The sequence below is a fragment of the Drosophila subobscura genome, chromosome A (genome assembly GCF_008121235.1).
Source record: "Drosophila subobscura isolate 14011-0131.10 chromosome A, UCBerk_Dsub_1.0, whole genome shotgun sequence".
Classification (NCBI taxonomy): Eukaryota; Metazoa; Arthropoda; class Insecta; order Diptera; family Drosophilidae; genus Drosophila; species Drosophila subobscura.
This window is the reverse complement of record NC_048530.1, coordinates 23,962,281-23,984,192: the sequence shown is the minus strand read 5'-3', so window position 1 is coordinate 23,984,192 and position 21,912 is coordinate 23,962,281. Positions and strand designations below refer to the sequence as shown.

Sequence of the window (21,912 nt, the reverse complement as noted above, 5' to 3'; positions counted from 1 at the left end):
GCGTTGAACGAGTGCGGCATTGGCCAAAAAACAAAAACCCGAGGCTAGGCCAGACCCATCTATAAACCGGAGTGCGACGTTCGCTCAGCCATCCAAAAAATGTGCCATTCAAAGCGGAATGGAGCAGAAACAAGGAAGGCTATCGTTGGAGGCCGCAACCAAACATATCTGAGCAGATCTTTCTCGTTCTAAAGATTTAAAGCTACAAGGGATCGATCGACTGTGTGGCATACAAATTTCAGACTCTCACTTTTATGCTCCTTTTCTTTAAATTTGCTTACATTTTGTGGCTGTTTGGAAAGCAAATCGAACTGGAGCCTGCCCTGAAATGCATTCAACGGAACATTTTCTGCGTGGGTGCGGGCGTGTGACTCGTTTGTTGGCTTTGTTTTGTTATTCACTTTGCTCTTCAATCAACGTTGACCCCCAAAACAAAAAATGTATAAACAAAAACACAAAAGTAACCAGCTTAGCCCTGAGCCAGGTCAGCAGCCGCAGACACACACAAAACCACACAACGATCGGATGATGATCTCACATAGAGCCAGGGGGGGGCTACGAAGACGATAACGCAACAAATTTACTCACATAAAAGATAGGGCTGGGAAGGTAACAAAAAGGATAGGATGCCAAAAAATGCAGTCCAAGAAATTAGGAAATAAAAAAACAAAAAATATACCATAACTCATAAATATATTCCACAACTAAAACTTAACAAAATAAAATAAAATGCAATTCCGTTTTCTTTATTTTTTTTTTGGTAATTTTTTGTATAATTTATTTTGCCGTTTGCAGCGCAGCGTTTTTGAATGCTTAGTTGGTCGATCAATACAGCTGATCGCTCAGAGAGTAACTACATGTATGTGTGTGTGTGTGTGTGTGTATGTGTGTGTAGGAATATTAACTAAAAATTGGAAATACATTTATGCATTAGGGTTCACGCTAGTGTCTAAGTAATTCTGCTAGTTGATAACACAAAAATCTAATATTAATAGTCGTTAACGTAATTTAAAAGTAAATCATAAACGTAGTTGAAAAAAACGTAACTTAAAAATTAAACAAAATATTTCAATAGGTAACAGGAGTTAATTTTTTAAATCAGAACTTAGGGGCTCGAGAGACTAACTAGACCCCTGGCAGTCGATCCAACTCCACGCCCTTAACATTGCTGAGGGCACAGGGGAGCCGATTTGTGGTTTAGGCCAATGACGTGAAATGAAATGAAATGAAAACAAAACGCGAGAAAACCGCTGACAAGAGAAACGAAAACGAAAACGAAAGCTTAGGCGAGGCGAGGCGAGGCGGCGTGTTCGTCTAATAGAAAATTTGCAAAACAAAATATAAAGATTATTTATATAGCTGTATACATATGCATAAACATGTGAGTGTATGCCTGTACTGTGTGTGTATAAAATCAATGAAAGTCAAGCAAGCGAAAGTTGCACAAGAGAGACAGAGCGAGAGAGAGAGAGATTCTCTTCGGCTCTTCTCTCGCAAAGAAAGTGCAACTCAACTCTCTCGGCTCTGCTCTTTAGAAATATTTTGTTTCTTCTCTAATACTATAATAATAAATGTTCATTTTACACATACATAATATCATAATATTCATGATTTTTCTGCATTTTTTTGTTATTTTTTTTTTGTTTTGTTTTGTTTTTTTTTTTTTTTGTTCTTTCTTAATAACATTTTGTGGTTGTCTCCCCATTTGCTTTAGTCAAAAAAACTTAAATATTCTATCACAGCCATCACACTTTTTGCTCTTTTCTTTTTTGCGAAGAACAAACAAATGTTTTTGTTTCCTTTGAACCTTATAAATATTGTTGCTTAATTTGTGTGTGTGTGTAAGTATTAATAATATATAGATCTTAGGACTATGTTCATATTTTTGTTTTGTTTTAATTTGCTTGATTTTCATTTAAATCTTTTTTGAATGCACTTTTGTTGTTTTTTTCCTTATAAATTTTGTTTTGTTTTTGTTTTGTTTTGTTTGTTTGCTTTGAGGCTTGCTTCCATATTTAATAAAAATTCTAATTGCACTTTTTTGTGATTTTTGTTGTTTGTTTTTGCTTGCTTGTGTTTTTGTTGGTTTTATCGCATTTTTAATTGTTTAATTGCTATTTTTAATCAACATTTTTTGCTTAAAATTTCCAATCTTGGGGACAAAAGAGATTACAACTAAACCAATTTCGAACCGAAAGTTCTGTATCTTAATTGTTTTTGTTTCCTTTTTAATTTACGCAATTGAAACCATTTTTTGTTTTGCTTTTTGTGTGTTCTCTTTCGCTTGAATTTGGTGACTAGGAGAACGTCTTTTAATCCATATACATTATACATAATTACTTATGTATGTATATGTATATCCTTGAGTTGTATGTATACATCAAATAATTTGTAAATAAAAATACAAATTCCAGTGTTCAGCATAAAATTCAGTTTAGTCGAGGAAATAGGCGAGAGCTTGGTGAAATTGCTAACAAGTTGACGGCTTCACCGCAGGCACTCTCTTTCGGGGACCAATAGCTCGGACTCCAACCCTTTCCGGCGTGGTGAATAACGCCCTCGCACAGCGGATGACGCCACCTTGTTAGCCATTTCACCATGGGCGAGAGAGACTCCAGGGAAATCTCAATGTGTGTGTGTGGATAATGTGTGCAAGGAAAGGGTAAGCGGTGCATCTACTGGTGCATACCCTGGAATGTGCTTGACCTTTTGTTTGATTGTTTCAGGGTTTGTTTCTCTGTTGATCGGAAGTTCATGTTGAATGGAGTTCTCCTCTCTGCGTAACCAAAACTGGAAGCAAACTTATGTCTTAACTGAATGAACATTTCATTTACATACAAATGTAATGTATGTATGTGTGTATTAATGTACGTAAGTATGTATCTATGAATGCATGTACATACACTGATGAAGCTTACAATTCTCTTGCTCTCTCTCTCTTTAAAAAAATAATTTCTTTGTTTTTTGTTTTTTTTTGTATTTTGTATTTTTTTTTTCTTTCTCTTTCTTTGCATTTTGACTACAAATTCTTTGATTTTTGTTATACTTCCTCTCCCACTTTTTGTTTTTCTCATTTGTTGTCTCCATTTGTTCTTTGTTTCTCTTTCTGCCTGCTTGTCCATTTCCTTGACGCTTCTTCTTTGATTTTTATTCTAAAATATTTGATTTTTCTTCTTTGTACAAATCCTCCGCAAGATGCCGCTGCGCTCTGCTCTTTCTCTTTGCTCTTCTCCTCTCTCTCTTGGGCCCCAAATGCTCGCAATGAGTAATACTGGCATCTCGCTCGCTCTCACTAGTAGCTAGCTATAACCTAGAGATGTGTGTGTGTGTGTGTGTTTGTGTGTGTAAGTGTGCCTTACATAACCTAACTCTTTGTCTGCGCTTCTCCGCTTCTCCGCTCCTCCGCCAGAGCACGTTTACTGATACTTTCATGTCTCCAGCGAGGTGACCACCAGATTGTGAAACACACTCGCCGACTCACTCATCATGGCCGCCTGGCCGCACGAGTCACTGGCGCCGCTCGGCGACGTGGGCGTGCCCAGCCGCAGGGCATCCATTATCACTTCGAAGTCCTTCTGGTTCTGATTCATGTCGAAGTCGACCAGCTCCAGATGATGATGATGATGGTGATCGACGGACAGCTTGTTGCGCTTGCTGCTCGGACTGTCCATGGAGGCGCCAGCGCTCGATCCAATGCCCATTCCCATGCTCATTCCCATGCCCATGCCCATTCCCATGCCCATACCCATGCCCATGCCCATACCCATGCCCATGCCCATGCCTACGCCCATGCCCAGTCCGACCACGTCCAGGGGGCAATCCTCGATGGCGGAGATGAGACGCTGCGGCGGTATGTAGAACTGCGACAGGGCTTCGCGCACCAGCCGGTCGCTCTCGTCCTCGCTGATGCTGTTGCTCCTCATTCGCTTGCGGGATGCGGACAGGGAGGCCTTCTCCAGCTGCTCCGCCCCCTGTGTGATCTCGGGGTCAATGAGCAGCATCGGCGCATTGATGGCGCTCAGCTCGCGGTCGAGTATCTCCAGATCGTTCACCAGATTGCTGCTGGACAGATTACGCTTCCGGATGGCCGCCGCGGCGGATTGCGAGGCGGGCGTGGCCGGCTGCTGGCGCATCGGTGGCTGATTTTCAATGGAGCACATGGTGCGGCCCGTGGCAGAGCAGTCTACGTATTGGGATTTGGCGTTGCTGTTGTTGTTCGGCTTGGCATCATCCATATTGGGCTGGAAGAGATTCTCACGCGCCAATTCCGGACTTCGGCCGTCAGTTCTGCACAGAAAAAGAGAGAGAGAAAGTGAAGGGAAAGTTAGTGAAGAGTTGGACACACAGAAAAAAAGACACAGGGGGAAATTGTTATGGCTACAATTTTTCAGTTTCGGTTTTAGTTTTACTTAAAAAGAAGAAGGCAGAATGCAGGCAGAACCTTTTCAGATTTCCAGCAACTATCGTTAACTTGTATCGATCTCTACATGGTTGCGGTGATATCGATACAACGTGCATTCCCCTCCAATGCATATTTCTACAAAAAATCGATAGCCCATCAATCGTTTTATCGAGTCCAAACTTCCCTCTAATCAATCAGCGTCCTGCCCTCGCCTGTCCTGTCCTTTCCATATTCACATTGTCTCCCCCTACCAGCAAGCCTGAAGCCTGACATCAGCTTCGTTTATTTGATTCTTTTGGACTAAGGACTAATGGGGCCATGGGGCCATGGAGCGCTGCTTGTAAGGGAAGTTTGGCGTCTCTGCTTTTAATTAACTGGGCCAACTGTGTGCGCGCGTGTGTGTGTGTGTTTGTGTGTGTGGCGTGGCTTTGGTGACCAGCAGCGAAGTAAATTTCAGTTAATTTCTCTTTCAATAAAAAGCCAGCAACAACTGTCTGCCAAGCGCTGCCACGCCTCCCACCCATCCTCTCATGCACTCACTGTCTAGCGACGGAGAGGTGGAAAAAATTCAAAGAAGTAACGGCACAAAGGAAAAGGCAAAACTCAAGCACTTCGCCGTGGTTGATACTCTCTCGCTGCTGCTGCTGCTGGCTAATTAATTTATTATATGACAACTTCTTGTACCAACAAAATGTTGCGAATGAAGTTAATTTTGTGTACAAATTTCATAATACCCTCTACCAAAATAATATTGTTCAAATAAAGTGGAAGAAAAAGTCGCACTGATGGGTGGGCAGGTGGTAGGAGCTAAGGGGTCAGGTGGTGGGGTGGCGCACGCATTAAAATGCGCACCAGAGCATGTCAATTTTGACTATTAAAGCGAAGCAGCAGAAACAGCAGCAGCAGCAGAAGGCAACAACAGTTACAACACAAGCAATAACTGACGGAAATAATGTGCCAGCATACAGTGGAGCAGGGGGCTTTGCCATGGAGTACGACGCTTCAAGGGTGGGCTGAAGAAAAGTGGAAGCGAAGGCAAGCCATGCGCTAGGTGTGTAAGCGAAACAGCAGCACAAAAAAAGCGAAAGTATGGAGGAATCTCTGTGCATCGACAAAACGAAACAGAGGAAGAAGCAAAACCAAAAAGCAACAGTGAAATACGAAAACAAAACAAAAATTGCTCAGAGCTTATAGAAACAAAACAGAATCCATGTCCAGACGGAAGGGGGGAGAAAGAAAAAGAGGCAACAAATAGGGAAGAGTTAACCGGTGGTAGGGGCAATGAGGGTGGGCAATTCCCATGATCGAATTGCATATTTTCTTCGGCCACTTACAATGCGTAACACAAAGAGAGCGGAGCGAGAGAGAGAGAGAGCGCGGAATGCACAAGCAGCGCCTCACCTTGCATTAATACTCCTTGCCAAAACACAGTGTAAGAGAGAACAGACGGCTCGCTCGGCTCAGGTAGCCAGAGTGCCAGCAAGTGAAACAAAAAAAAAAGTATGTTAGTTTCATTGTTGCTTTTGTTGCGCTTAATGCTCGTTGTTGATGGACGGCCCAAAACGAAAATGGGAGCAAGCGAAGCAACAGCAAAAGCAACAACATATCGAAGCCGCTGTCCAAGCCGACAAAGAAGATGTGTTTGTAGATGGTGAGTAGGCGAGGAGGGGGGGTCATAGACGGTGCGTAGCTGACTGACCGAATGAGCTGCCCACAAGGCAGACCAAAGCAGGGAGAAGGTGGGGCCAAAAGAGAAGATGAGACGCCAGCCAGCAGCTTGGGCAGAGGTAAATGTGAGGTGTGATCGAATGAGGGTGTGCTGGCGGAGGGTGGGGTCTTTACCTACATACGCATGATGAGTGAAATTAAATTGGGGAGATATGAGTTGAGATCTAGTAAAATCAACTTCATTATCGCCACGACAGGCGGTTTAGCCTTCAGCAATCACATCAAACTTTGTACTCTCATCGCACAATTCTATGAACTGACACAGAAACACAATCCCCATTCCCCTACTCACCCACCACCATTCCGCGCATTCGCCTTTGTGGATTTGTATGAGACCATAATAGAAGAGATCATCCTGAATGAGTCAGAATCCCACACAGCCCACAGCGCCCACCCCCAGTGATGTGTATAATCTCCAAAGACGCCAACCACAATGTAGATCGTGACGTAATAAGCCATCGGCATGAGCATGTGGGATAGCAGTAGAGAGAAAACAGAAGAGACTCGACACTTGCGTACAGAACTCTCTTTCTCGACTCTCTTTGACATTGGGAGAGGGGCAGACAGACAGAGACAGACACCGAAACGGACAAGTGTGTGACAACTGGACAATCCTTAGATGAAGCGGTACGTTGGGGGTAAATGGGGATAGTTAGAGAACACAATTTTCACTATTTGTCCGCCCCGTCTTATCTCTGTTTTCGTTTTTTTTGCACGTTTTCGGATGGTTGTCGCTGAAATATGCCGTTGTTTTCGCTTCTCCGCTAAATCACAGCCACTGCTCCAGCACTCTGTTACCCGCCAATCAAAGCCGAAATTGGGGCATACTTATTACGCGTTAACCTCTCCCTCCCTCTCTCTGTCCTCCTTCTCCTCGTCTTCCTCTTGCACCACCCTTGGTCAACCTTTTGTGCGTTATGTTTGTTTTTGCTCCCCCACTCTATTTTTTATTTAAGGGGTTTTCAGTTCAAGGCTCTTCAACCGCTTCCTCTCTCTCTCTCTCTCTCTCTGCCCTGCCCATGCTTTGCTTTGTTTGGGCTTTGATTAATCGAATCGAATTTTCGGAATTTTTGCTGAAAGAGGCGCAGTACGGGAGGGGGATATACGGAAAGCAAGCAACGTTTTCAGGTTAGGCTTTCTAGGCAGCAATTACACATGCACACATGTGTGTGTGTGTGTGTGTGTGTTGCATGTATGCATTTAACAGCACTTTATGGTGAGAGGGGAGATGATAAAGCAGTGCGTTTAGTGAGTGGGGGAGAGAGAGGCAGAGCGGTGTTAGTGAGAGTTTAGTAGCAGCGATTGAGGTTCGAGGGCAGCGGTATTTGTACTCTGGTTTAGGAATGAGGAATGGAAATGAGTTTTCAGGAAGTGCCATACCCCGTCCCCCCCACGAAGCCAGCAGGGGGCTGCACTGAGAGTGAGAGTAGGGCAACAGCAAGACGAAATCCTGTCAAACGACAAGTGTGCAAAAAGCAAAGAAAAGAGAAGCACAAGCACAAAGGCTAGTGCAAAAAGAAGCGGTGTGGCGGGGCGGGGGTATAGAGATGCGGAATAAGTATAGGGATGGCAGGCAGACAGTGGCTTAAAGGCAGCAGCAACGTTCTGCTGCTGTGCGGTGCGGTGCGGTGCGGTGCGGAGTGAGGGTAAATCGTGAATGTAGGACGCTGTTGGGGGTCATTGCGCGAGCGAGCGAGCAAGCAAGCGACGCACGCTTTCACTGTATACGAAAAATAGGGGGAAGCTAGGAAGGAAGGGGAGGAGAATGGGAATTCCAATATGGAAGGGAATAGGGCGAATGGGAATTGCAGTCGGGTGGGGTGGGGCGGGGTGGCAACTCGTGTCAAAGGTAACTTAATTTCAAAGTCTCCCGAAGTGTTCAGCCGTTCCGCTTCGTTTTGCAATCAATTAAAAATACACAAAAATAATGTAAAACCTTGAGACGACAGGCCACCCACGTCCCGCCACTCTATTAACTTCTTTTTACTGCCTTTAGGACTTTATCAAAACGTAAGAACATGATCCATTTTGGGCACACAGAAAACACTTTACGATTGCCGGGTGGGGTAGCATAGCAACAACAACAACAATAACAAATCAAAACCAGTTTTCAGTCGCAGCTTCCTCCACGCTATTTTTATCTGCATTCCTCCCCCACCACACCACACACGCAGTCAGACAGACTGGGGGTTGTATCATCGAATTGTTCTAAATATTTCACTCAATGCATATTGCGAGATGCAAAGCGAGCGAGATAAGGTTTCCCCCTTTCAAGTGTGCACGCGGAGGGGGGAAGTTTTTGATTTGATTGTTTTGTGGTGCAATTCGCGTTACCGAATAGATGAGATGAACAGCAGCAAAAGCAACAACAACAACAACAACAACAATCACTTCTTTGCATCGCCTGGCGATGACAGAGTGAGACAACAGGAGGGAGACACAGCCGCAGTCGCAGTCGCAGCGACAGACAAGATAACACACAAAACAGAAACAGCAAGAAAAAGAAAAAGCAGCACAAGCAGCAACAGCAACAACAAAAACTATAAAAACGTCATCGCAGTCGCGAAATTATTACGACGACGCCGACGCCGCCGCCGCCGCCGCAAAATGGGGCGGCCTGAGTGGGTTACACAAAAAGCTGTCGTTCGTCTATGGGTGAGTGCCAGTGCCAGTGCCAGTGGCAGCGGCAGTGCCAGTGTATGAGTGCCAAAGAGCATAAAGCACAAAAGAGTGCAAGAAGTGGGAGAGTGGAAGAGCGAGGGAGAGGAACAGCTAGCGGCTGGTGGCTGGTGGCTGGTGAGCGGCTCTGGACAGATTGTTATGTGGTGAATGAGTGAGTGAAAGAGATGGGGGGTGTGGGTGAGTGCTGATGGATAAAGCAGTGCAGAAGCACCGCTAAAGACTCGAGGAAATTCGGTAAGCGATTGAATAAGAGAGACGCGACTCGCTGCTGCTGCTGCTGCTGCCGTTGTTTCTTAGCCCATAGATTTTTTGTTTTTTGAGAATCGTGTTTTTGCAAGAGGTATTGGGAGCCAAGGGAATATTAAATATATTAGTCCTAATGCCCAAAAGGTACACTGTCCCACCCAAGGGAAGGTGAGAAGTGTCTGCGTAATAAGTAATTATGTCCATGCATAGATGTCATATGTATCGACAAATTATCCATCAATCAGTATAAAAAACAACATTTCGATCATTCGATCATCGTGCGACATCAACTCGTTTTTTACCGTCAAAGTTAATCAATTAAGCTCTCAAATGGAACATGCGATTTGATCCATGCCACATTTTCCTACTCTTCTGGCTGGCTCTGGCTCTCTCACTTCCGATTTCTCCACTTTGTGTAATTAATTTATCGATTGCTGGCTGAAAAACAACTACAAGCACGGCATTAAACACACATCAGCCTGAATATGCATTTTCCAAAGAGGAGGAGGAGTGGTGTGAGCTCGGTGCTGGTAAAACATGTCAAACAAAGCAAGACGAGGGTAAAGAGACATCAAGAGGAACACACACACACACACACACACACACACACACACACACACACACACACACACACACACACACACACACACGAGAAGTATCCAAGTCGAAAAATTAATCAGCCAAAATCTAAGATTTTTTACAGCTTTATTCATAAAATTCATGCGAATATAGGGCATTAATTAAGTTCTGGTCGTCATACCCCTACAAGAGTCCAGGGTATACCAAATAAACGGAAACCCAGCGCACGAACACCGCAACGACGCGAAGCGACGCTGGCTGAGAAAGAGCGCGCTGCCAGTAGCAGCAGAGAGAAAGAGAGAGAGGCACAGACAGTCGTGACAAGCGAGGAGGCATTGTCCAAAAGGAAACGCGGGTTGGAATTAACTTTGCAAAAGCAAAAACAAAACCCAAGCTTAAAGCGTGTGTAACGGCATTTTGTTGTTTGTTTGTTTTCTCCGCCGTTTGGCGGCGCGCGCGAACGATAAAAGAAAGCCAAAGGTGGCCACTGCCACTGCCACTGTTGCTGTTGCTGCTAGATAATGTAAGTGCATACATACAAACATACATACATATGTACATACATATGTACATGAGTATAAATATGAGAGATGAGAGAGGGGATAGACTGGAACAGCAGGCAGGTGTTGTGTGTTGGCTGCTGTAGGGGCGGTCAGGGGTGTTAAGCGCTGCGCTGCTGGTAGTTCACCATTTATGCACAACCGTTAAAGTGCGTGAGAGAACGAGCATAAGCAGCGGAGTCGAGTTAATGTAGAATCAAAGGAGTTCACAGAATTTGGGCAGCAAGGACTAACGAACGCACATGAGCAAGTAGAAATATAATGCGACGAATATGCGAACGAAAAAAGAATTCGTGGAAGAAGGAACTTGAACTGAATCACAATAGGAAGTAGGAAAAGTACGAAGCAAGCAGCAGCAGCAGCAGCAAGCAGTGAATGAAAGTTAACGGTAAAGGAAATGGACTAACCAGCAACTCTCATATACACACACACACACACGAAACGAAACGAAACGATTCTAAATGAAAAATTGCAAAAAGCTGCGCTGCTGCTTTTGCTGATTATGCCTCTGCCAGCAGAGAGCGCCGCCAACAACTGCCAGTGGGCCAAAATGTTTTAGCAGCTGCAGCGCAGCGCGCAGAGAGACCAACGACGACGGTGACGCTGACGGCGGACGTGCATAAAAGACGAAGACAAAAATAATGATACACAGGCAGAGGCAGAGGCAGGCCAAGCAAGCACACTTATGCTCACTTTGTGTTCGTGCTCGTGTGTGTGTTTGTGTTTCTGTTTTTTTCTGTATCTCTTTTGTAAAATACGCTTAAAAAGAAATTAACTATTAACTAAAGACGACTAGGGCACAGAATAGTAAGTAGTTCCGAATCCCTTCGGACGGGTGTGTGTGTTCGTGTGTGTGTGTGTGTGGGGGTGAAGGTTCAGTTCTGTTGCCACTGCTGCGGGCGCTGCCGCTGACTGGTTGGTGTCTGTTGTTGCTGCTATTATTGTGGTTGCTTTTTTTTTTGGTTGCAAGTGGAACGTGATTCCGATTACTTCAACGAGCGCTACGCTTCTTTAGCGCCCAAACACACACACACACACACATGAGCACATTCAAAGAAATACAAAAAACAACAACCATGTGATGTACATACAAATGCATGTATGTGTGTTTGCTAGAGATGGAACAAGCAGCAGGCTGCCAAGGCACGAGTCTCTACACGACCACGAAACGGAACTAATAATCACAAGTTCACAGACGCGCGCCTTATGATTCATCAGACGCTAGCGAGTATCGTTTATCATCCAATTTGTGAACTCTGCTGAAAAATGATTACTCAATACTTGCGCGGGGGTTCCTGATTACGAAATGGAGCACACAGCCACCTTCTAAAAAAAGACGATAATATAACGAAAATATTGCAAAATGTTCGTAAACGCACTTAGAGGCGGACACAAATCGAGCGACACCGCATTTCACCCTTCGTGTCCAGTTTTCGCTCACTTTTTAGTCCGTTTTGCGGTTTTCTACATGCGATAAGGAGGCACAACAAAGCGGCAGAAGAACACAATTTATTGTGAATAATAAATGGGGTTATGGTGATATACATATGTAAATACATATGTACATATGTATGTGTATGTATGAGACATTTTGTATTACTTTACGAACGCTGAAGTTACATGGTGCAGTCCCATCTCTAATTGGATCTAAGGATCTGCTAATGACATATTTATGTACTACATATCTATTTACATTCATACATACGTACATATGTACATAGATTCACATACCAATCTCGCTGGCATATTTTTCAAGCAAGATGCAGTTCGTTTGCATGTGGTTCCCCTGTCCTTTCCTGATTCTTGGTCACAGTACTACTTATTATACGATTGGCCCTGCAGCATATAAAAACACAGCACATACATATGTACATACACACATACACACGTACATATGTATGTACATAAATACCAAGCATGTCAAGAAACGCACAACTTTTGCTTCAATTGTTGGAGCTTGCTCTTTTTTTTCGGTTGCCCGTTTGTGGTTTTCATTTGGCTTTTTTTTTTGCTTAGTTTTGGTTCCGTGTGATTACGAGCTTGGGTTTTTGCTTGACTTTTTGCTTTGTCCGCTTCTGTGTGTGTGTGTGTGTGTCTTCACTTTGCTTTTACTTCTTTGTGCCTTTGTAATTTGTCTTATTTTCGCTTTTGCTTTTGCTGCAGTGCACCCTTCCCACTCCCTGACTTTGTTTTTACTTTTGGGTTAACATTTAAGTAGTTTTGCTTTTCCTACAAGGTTTTATGCATACATAATGTGTGTGTGTGTGTGTGTGTGTGTGTGTGCGTGTGTACATCTTGCGTTTACTCTTCAGTTTCTTAATTGGTTTGCCTTTGATTTTTGTGTTTCTTGTGTCATACCCATTTCTTGCCCATTGCTTTGGCGTGTCTTTGCTTTAATTTGTTGTTGTTGTTGTTGTTGTTGTATTTTCTTCATTCTTGTTTTTGCATTGCATTGCCTATGTGGCTTCGTCTTTGTCTTGCCTATGCTTGGCTTTGCCCTGTCTTTGCTGTCTTTTCTTTTGCCTTTGCTTTGCCCGTACTTCTTTGCTCGAATTGCCTTTGGCTGACGGCCTGAGCTTGGCCTCAATGTTTCCTCGCTATGAAAATATGCCGCCGCCGCCGCCGCCGTGGCCGCTGTCGCTGCCATCACTGCTGTGTGTCTATGTGTGTGTGAGTGTGTGTGTTTGTAAACGAGTGTCTGTGAATGTTTTTTTGTTGTTGTGTTTTGTGTGTTTCTGTATTCGTTTGTGTTTGTCCGATTGTTTGTCCGATGTTGCTGCAACTTTGCAATACTCGACGACGACTAAGGTGAATGGGAGACGGCAAAGCAAGCAGTGGAAGTGGAAGTAGAAGTGGAATGGGATGGCATGGGGAGGGGATGGCCGAAAGAGAAGAGGAAGCAGGCTGGCGGCAGAGGAACACAAGTCCTTGTGGAAGCCATATACTACTGTGGTGTGGTAAATCGGGTTTGGTTTATTGCCCAAGCCGTTTACGGCTTCAAAGCGGCTAAGGCTAAGCAGTTGCATCATCCGCCAAGTGCCCACTGCTTGCGGGACAGGAGAGCAACCCAACAGGAATACAAAAATATAACATTAAGGAGACTCTTTCGATGAAATTAGTTCAAACATCGTTTTGGTGATGAAATCCTTTGACTTTCGATAATTGTCGGTTCAAATGCTGACGCCTCTGGCTGTTAGGCACAGCTGCAAAGGGCAACCCCCACCCCGTCCACCCATCAGACACACGCACAGAATCTCGAGTTCCCAAGTTCAAAGTTCATCACCCACGCGTACGTTTCGCTATAAATATGCTACTTGACGACACTAACCTGGGCAAATTCTGCAGGTGACGCAGCTGCTTCTCGCGTCGCAGCTCATCGTTGAGGCGACAGTAGGTGTTGTTGATGCACACGCTGCGCCGCAGATTTGTCTCCGAGTCCTTGATGCGCTCCATTTTGTGGGCGCAGAGCTGCAGGATCCGCTTGCGCTCCTCGCGCTGCCGCAGCTTTGGCGAGATCATCGGCACGCGCGAGCGATGATGATGATGGCCCATCGGGGGGGAGCAGCGTGGCGGGCCGAACATGTCCGAGTCATCGTCGCTGCCACTGCCACTGCCGCTGCCGCAGCCACCGTTCGCTGCTACGTTTGTATTGGTTGGCAAGGTCATTGTGCGTTTTTATTGCTCTCGCTATATGTGTGTTTATGAGTGCGGTTTGTGTGTGTGAGTGGAGCGTGCAGAGTCGCTCTTTCGCTGCTGCTGCTGAAGACTTTTAATTATGTTTTGGTTTGCTGCTCTGCTCTGGCGCTGCTGTTGCAAGCGTCTTCAAACTGCAACAAATGTATGCTCTGGCAAGGCAAACCACAAATGTTTCAAAGGCGTTTTTGGTTGTATTTGTTTGTGTTTGTATTTTAGGAGGAAGCAACTTTTTGCATCACGCAAATGAGCTAAGCTCTCCGCCTGATGCTGCCGCTGCTCTGCTGCTGCTTCTTCAGTCTGACTGGGGAGCAAAAGGCGCCGTTTGCCTGCGAGTGTTTTTTTTCTTCTTACTTTGAGATTTCACTTTGCTGTTTCGTTACCGTTAGCTTAGCGTTCTGCTGCTGTTATTGTTTTTGGTTACTTTTTTTGCAGAAATTCAAAATAATCCAGGACTTTTGAATTTCATTGTTGTAGGTTTTTTTTGGCACAAAAAAGTCATTCAAAACGGTGAAAAAAATAACAAAAACATTACAGTCTGCTCGTCTGTCGCCTTTTACTTGCAACTGTTCTTGATTTGGCGGCGACTCAGGGCTGGTTGGCGAGGGGCACGCGGGGAGCCGATGATGCAGCACACTCGAACTCAATTACGTTGCAAAGATTTGGGAAAAGTTCGACATTAGTTATGTTTTCGCTGGTTGTCGCGGCCCCGTGTTTCCCCACTGCCGACACGGATGTTTTCAACGGAGATTTCTGAATTCAGAAAAAATTCGACAAGGCTGTGTTGTTCACACGTTCGCGGCGAATTTATTTTTGAGAGACACTCTGAAGTAAACCAAAATATAGCGCGGATGTTGGGGAACAATTTTTCCGGGCTGCAATATGCCAACTTCTTGCATGTTTGCGACTCATGTTGCTTGATAACCGGTTGGCGGGCATTGAAATGTTGCTGCTTGAATGTTGCAGAGAAACGTGTGCTGGGCATGTACAAAAAGGTATGGACAACGGGGTAAAGCACATGGTGCCGTTCTGCTGGCGTGCTGTGAAACTCTACCTCGTTGGGCTGACATGCCTTGTGGGCATTTTCTAGCAACATGTTGGACGGGGAAAGAGAGAGCAAAAGAGAGAAAACGATGCTCGTCGTTGCTTCCTCGGCTCGGTTCGTTTGTCGTTTCGTTTCTTTGTGGCTGTAGAAACGGAAGTAGCTTAAAGAGCGCATTGTGAAAGAGAGCGCTCTATCTACCCCCTTTCTGCCGCACCTAGTGGGCACAACATGAAGAGAACAACACAACTTGACATGGCGTACGTGCCGGAGCGGCTTCTCGCGACCATATGCAACCGACTGTGGCTGTGTGTGTGTGTGTGTGTGTATGTTCATGTGTGTGGGATATGCAAGTGGCGCAAAAGATTTTGGCACCGCATGGCATGGCTCCCTGTCTGTGTGTTCGTGTGTCCATTTGTAACGGAAGCAAAACGCAAGCACACGCGCGAGCCTTTGGCCATCAAGGCGACTGACTTGCTAGGTGGGCCAGTGGGTGGCTGGCGGAGAAGGTTAGATTAGACAGTAGATGGGTGGACAAGGCTGGGTTCCCAGCGTCTGTTTTATTCGACTTCTCTGCCCTGTCATCTGCCGACAGCGTCTCTATTACACACAATTCTTCGACCGCGTCTTTGTTTTTCTCTGAAAACTCCTCTTTCCATCTGTATCTCTTTCTTTGGCATCACCAGACACTGTTACAGTCACAGTCGCAGTCGCTTCTTCCCTTCTAACTCTCGCCGCAGTATCAACGTGTTCTTCTCCACCATTACTCCCTCCCTCCTTTACGCTTGCTCTTCACCATTATCGCATTCCTCTGACCTGACACTTCTTCCCCTCATCGTTGCCACGCTCTTTGTGCTTGTTTCTCGTTGTTGTATTATTACATATGTACATATGTACATATGTACATATGTATGTATGTATGTATGTACATATTTATGTAAGAAGTGAGTGGCCTGCGGCCCACCGTTCATTGTTGTGTAGGGGGAGGTCTAACCACGATGCAGGACCCCGACGACACACTTTTCTCCAGATCATCGCCTTATAGTTACGGCCATGTGTATGTAATTAGCCAAAGCGGGATATCTGGTCAATAGTTTCACTTTGAATTTAGGCTAAGTAGATATCACACACACACAGACACATGTACAGAGAAGCACAGCTAGTCAGAGCGCGAGTAGTATGAGGGAAAGAGCAATTGCCTCATTGCGAAAACATAAAGAATGAGCAAATCAAAACAAAACCAAAGTCATTATCAAAGCACCTCCTACCCCTCTCCAAACACATTGACAATAAACAGTTTTAGAATGTTTCCCCCCAACAACAATTCTGAGGTCAGTTTTGGCAGCCATGAGAGTGGTGTGAGTCCAGTGCACCAGTGTGTGTGTGTGCTTTCCACACAAACAGACAATGCAAATTTGCACTCAAACAAAGAGACAAACAAAGATGAGCAAGAGCGAACGAGCAAGAGAGTGCATGAGTTTGTTCGTTTTGAGTGTTTACACGATCTTTGTACTACGAGCTTAAGGCGACGAAGGATGATTGTTACCGTTATTTATGGGGCGAGAAACTCATCAACAAAATGGTGCTCCCAAATCATGTTGTTTATCAGGAAATGAAATTCCCCTGAAAAAGGGGAAACACCATAACATTCGCTCTCTCTCTCCATCTATCTCTCTCTCTCTCTGCTATCTCCAGAGTCTCGTGCATTTCTTGCAATACAAGATCAATTCAAATTACGTAATTAAGCAACAAGCAAACAAACAATTAAATATTTATTGCTTCGTATTTCTTTCCGATAACGAAAAAACTAAAAAGAATTGAGGCAAACAATACACTGAAATGAAACAGAAATGAGAAAATACATAAATACAATTCAAAGCCACACACACACATTATCATACATACATACATACATATATTATGGCACGCGGCGACTACCTGCGGGCGACGCGACAGCGTTGACGTCGCGACGTCGACGCTGAGAAATCAACGCGATTAATTTGGCGTTTTTGTTTTGTTTGGCTTTGCTTTGCTTTGAGATATTCTCTTAGCGTAAATATGTATGTACATATCTATGTATGAATGAGAGTATGCATATGTGTACGTACATATGTACATGCGTGGTATACTAGGAGGGTACTACGGCGTTAACCAGTCGTTTGCAATGCCAGTTCGAATAGGGAACTTATGTATAATAAACATATGTAAGTATGTATGTACATGTACTATGTACACATTCAAACGTATGGGCCCTTTCTCCTCGACAAAAATCCATAGTGTCAATAAAAAACGAATTTTCATTTAATTTTGTTTACAAGCTACAATTTAAAAAAATTTGTTTCTGTCTTTTTCCGCACCCACAAAGGATGAACTTCTGTGACGTCTACAAATGTGAAGAATCATAGAGAATGAACGATTGATTCATAGTTAGGGCCAGTGAGAACAAAGAAATTCGCACTCGCTGTATCATTTTCCCTCTCTCTCTCACAAGCACACACACTCCTCCTGGTGCCGTGTGCGCCAAAGAGTGGGATATAACGGCTAATTTTGGTGTGAGAAGTGTAAGATGGAGAGACAGATGTACCGGAATAATGGAAAGATAAAATATTTGAAAATTCCAAAAAGAACATTTAGCATGTATTAGGTGGAAAGGGGGGATAAACGAAATGCAAGATTTAACATTAATACACAGCGTTCCCATCTTGTTGTTGTTGTTGTTGTTGTATTTTTGTCACATCATTGGTAAGCAGGGTTGAGTGAAAATGAAACTGTTGCAGCCAGCGGCAGGGATGGCTATGTCTGTGAACAAGTTTTATTTTCTTCGGCTTTGGCCTCTCCCAACTCACACTCACTCTAGTGCTCTTTCTCTTTCCCCCTCGCTCTTTCTGTAAGAGCTAGCGCTCTTTTTTGGCTATGAGCGCGTGCTCTCTTTGTGGGTGACAACACTCTTGCATTGGCCGCACAGCCAGCGCTTGGAGAGTACAGTGGGATATTTATGCGATAAAAAACGTTTTTAATTGGGATACATTAAAGCATGGTGCTGCATGTACATATGTATGTATGCTTCACAATGTTGCAGCGATTCTTGTACTCATAATTATTACATACATACATACATATGTATCAAAGCATTAACAGATTAGCGGGATTAGGCAGTGACTTCATAAAAACGTATACATATGCACGCATGTGTGCATGTACATAGGAACATTCATACCTACTGTCGAACCAAAAATGTGAACTTGTAAAGGTGTTAAGATGCAGGTAAAACATCCCTAAGAATAACCAAGGATTACAGACCTTTGTTTCAGTTCTGTTCGATTGTGTTTGGCTCCATTCCACTGTGCTTCATGTGAATGAACGTATAAAAAGTGAGAGCGGAGCGTCGCCTGTTTTTGCTGCTGGCTCAACATCATAAACGAAAATCAATGACTCCCATCCGCCCGCCCAGCCATCGTCTTCCCTTCCTCGACACCCCTCTGTTCCATCTCCGGCTTATTTTGCTCCCTGCTGCCACTGCCGCAGCGGTGGCTTCTTTTAGGCCTTCCTCTGCAGGCCACTGGCAGCCGTCGTTCTGCTGCTGCGACGGTCGGCCTCGATCTCGTTGCGTCCCAAGTAGACCCCAAAAGCAGTGCTTCTTCTCGTCGTTTAAGCAAGCAGTGATAAATGCCTTAGCGTCAGCGGGAACGTCGTCAGCATGCGCGTGTTCCGTACTTATGTACATATGTATGTACATATTTCCATGTGTGTGTGTGGACTTGGTTGCATGAAGAAATGATTTTTGTGTTTGGAGCATTGTTAGATTGGACTCTATTTTAAGTTGATTTCGGTTTGTTGTTTTTACTTGCTTATGCACTCGCAAACTCACAAAAACACACACGGTCTCACTTAGGCAGTGGCGTTAGCAGCGCTGCTTCGGCTCGGATTTCTTTTTTTCCTCTTCATTTGTCGTTGCCATTTTTACAATCGTTTTTGTTGTTGTTGCTTCTGCCTCTGACTGGCCTCTTCTTGGTGTTGCTTTTGCTGTTGCTTTTGCTGTTGTCAAGGGTATCGTATCGACCAAGAGGTGGTTGCTTGATGTTGGTCTACATACATACATATGTACATATTTATGTATGGATGCACATATGTACATATGTGTGTATGTTGCATTGTCCGCACGAATACCCTTCAGGACAGAGACTTGTAATTTCTCTATTATGAGGATAATTATGTACATATGTACATGAATATGAATGTGGCATAAAACCTAAGATATCACTGGCTTATCCATTCAAATCCATTTCAGGGCAGCCACATGCGGTAATTAATAGCTAATGGAGAACATGCAACACCTTTTCCAGTAATGTAAGGCATCACAGGAATCTATTCAAAAAGAAAGAAGGACAACGTAACCTATTATAATTTAATATAACGGTAAGGCTGCCAGCATTTGCATTTCTCTCTGCCTGTTCTCGCTCTCACTCTCTGGCTCTCTTTGTGTTTATGCGTTTAACATTGATACGTGCCGCAGATACACGAACACACACACACACACACATCACATACAAACAGAGAGTGTATTGTGCCATGAAGGGGGGACCGGAGACAGCTGGGGTAAGTTTGTAATTAATTGCGGCCTTGCCAGACACCCTCTTACCCATCCCACCCACTCAGGGCAGCTGCCTGCCTCCCTCGGACGCCATGTGGGAAAGCAGTCGCCAACAGTTTGTTTTCTTTTCTCTCACTCTCTTTTGGGCTGTTGAGTGAAGGAGAGTGGACGTGGCGAGGGGGGGCAATGCTGCGCCTAGTCCAATGCTCCACACTCGCACTCCCCACCCCTACGCCCGTGTTCGTGCTTGCTCGTGTGCTGTCCAAAAACGGACAAAGCAGCGGCCGAGGCAGCGAACGAAGCAGAGAAAGCGCGCTAGTTACAGTTACAGTGAGCCAGAGCCAAAGACAAAGGCAATGGTTCGCTTAACGGTAATTATGCTGGCAGTGGACGAATTTTTTTTCGTTTTGTGTTGCGGAGAGGGGTGACGCCGCGACGTTAATTGAGTGGGATGAGCAGGGGAGTCTAAATGTGTACTGTATCACCGCATACCGCAGCACACTTTCTTTTCAATCCGTTTGCTTGTTCTCTCTGTGAGTGAACAAGTCTTAAAATATTTGGTGAACGAGAGAACAAGCAGCAGCACACGATCTAAGGGCAATCTTCATTCAGCAGCAGAAGCAGTAACACCCCACCCCAACCCTCCTCCCGCCGTACGATAGGCTTGTGTGATCGGCAATCATACGGCTAGTGCATTCATGTGTGCGTGCGTGTGTATGTTCTCGTTCGGTTCGTGTTTGCCCATTTCTGCACTTCACTTCGGTTCGCTACAGCTCGGTTCGATTCAGTTTCTCTGGCTGAAGAGAGCAGCCCCTTCTCTCGTTCACTCACTCGACTTATCGCATAATAAAGCCACATGCATGCTTGTGTATGTTTGTGTGTTTCTATGTATGCATGTTTTCAATTTGAAGTGATTTGTGCAGTATTAGGAGAGTTAGAGCCTTTACCTTGCAAGTCACGTTTTCAATTAATTAAGTGGCAGGAACCGTAGCGGGCGTACCTTTGCAGGGGAACATCCATATTAGTGAGACCAGAAGTTAGCAGCAACAGCAGTTTCGGTGCCACGTCCTTGAGACCAACAAAATTGAATTGCATTCTGTCCAGTTGCGAAACAGAAATACTAAGTAGAAAGTTAACTGATAACATTCAAAAACCAATAAAAAAAGACCCCGGAAAATGTTATTGATTGTGATCACTGTTAAATACCGTGCGTGGAGCGGCAGCGCAGCAGCAGAACACTTTCCTGTGCTCATTCGATGGCGCCGTGAGGGACCACTGCTTTACATTCATGCATACATACATACGCATACATACACACATATGTATGTATGTACATTGTTTATTTTAATCTTTGGAACCGTATGCACTTCGATCACAGTGTTAGTATATTTAAACTGTAATTAGCATGTGTAATTCTATAATCAATGGATACGCAAGATTATGGTCTGCGGCCCAATTGTTACTCCTCACGCCGCGTCGCATAGAAATTGTTTCTGTTTTATGCTTTGACGCTTCTCCCTCTTTCTGTCGGCGTCTTCGTCTGTATTGTGTGTCGTGTACTGCTGTTCCTCTTTCTCTTTCTGTTTGTACGTTCGCGCTTCAAAGTCGAACAAATAAAATGAGCGAAAAGAAATATCAGCAACAAAAGCAAAGCGAAGAGCAAAGCAAAGCAAAGCCAATACCAGCAGCAGCAAAAGCAACAACAGGTTTAAACTACGCAAACGGAGCAAATTACAATAACAGAAGCTGCTGCCGACGCGACAGTAACGAGAACGTCGGCAGCGACGCAAACGCAATCGAAAACGTCGACGTTAACTCCAACTCCAGTCCAACTACAACAAAGGTGATAACAACAGACAAAAAAGGAAGGATGACAAGAATATGCCCTCGCAGTTACATATGTACATATGTATTTATGTTAAAATTACTATTAGGTAGAGGATTTTGATGCTGCGTTGCATAAATCTGTTCGCACTAATGGTAATCATCCCTGCAAAGAGTATAACACAAAACACAGTCCAGAGCCCGGTGACGTAGTCGGAGAAGAGTCAGTAAAAGCGGATAATAAAATGAAAACACAGGCATACATACATATGTACATACAGATGTGTGTGTGTGTTCATGCAAAACAATTGGTTGTGTGTGTACGTGCAAGTGGGTCTTGAAATTGGCCCAAGCGATGATGCCGAATTGTTGCCAAACTTCCGAATTGACAATAAAGTGGAGCACTTACACTCCACTCACAAGGGAATCTGCACACACACACACACGTCTATCGCTCTGCATCGGTATATTTGCATATGTAAATATGTATGTATGTATGTATTTCTGGGTGTATGTATCGACTATAATGTAAACAGTAGGAACAAATGGGCATGAATCTAAGTCC

The 21,912-nt window shown here is 44.4% G+C and overlaps 1 protein-coding gene across 2 annotated transcripts; it reads right to left on the bottom strand.

Moving 5' to 3' along the window:
- Positions 1-3,051: 3,051 nt before the first annotated feature.
- LOC117903514 (keratin, type II cytoskeletal I) lies at positions 3,052-14,713 on the bottom strand. 2 transcript variants are annotated; one of them, XM_034815622.1, is made up of 2 exons: positions 10,137-10,147; positions 3,052-4,212 (listed from the first exon to the last, which is right to left on the bottom strand). In XM_034815622.1, exon 2 carries the CDS (start codon positions 4,158-4,160, stop codon positions 3,429-3,431), a length of 732 nt encoding a protein of 243 aa, XP_034671513.1. In that variant the 5' UTR covers positions 4,161-4,212; positions 10,137-10,147; the 3' UTR covers positions 3,052-3,428. The 2 variants fall into 2 exon arrangements, with proteins under 2 accessions (XP_034671513.1, XP_034671511.1); XM_034815620.1 differs by lacking the exon at positions 10,137-10,147 and adding an exon at positions 13,526-14,713 and having other exon boundaries at positions 3,055-4,287.
- Between the last annotated feature and the right edge of the window lie 7,199 nt (positions 14,714-21,912).

What these genes read in the sequence shown, in the direction of transcription:
- LOC117903514 (XM_034815620.1), bottom strand. Translation starts at nt 13,863, where the DNA reads ATGACCTTGCCAACCAATACAAACGTAGCAGCGAACGGTGGCTGCGGC. An exon ending in CACCTGCAGAATTTGCCCAG is followed by an intron (nt 4,288 to 13,525) that starts GTTAGTGTCGTC and finishes TTTTCTGTGCAG; the next exon opens with AACTGACGGCCGAAGTCCGG.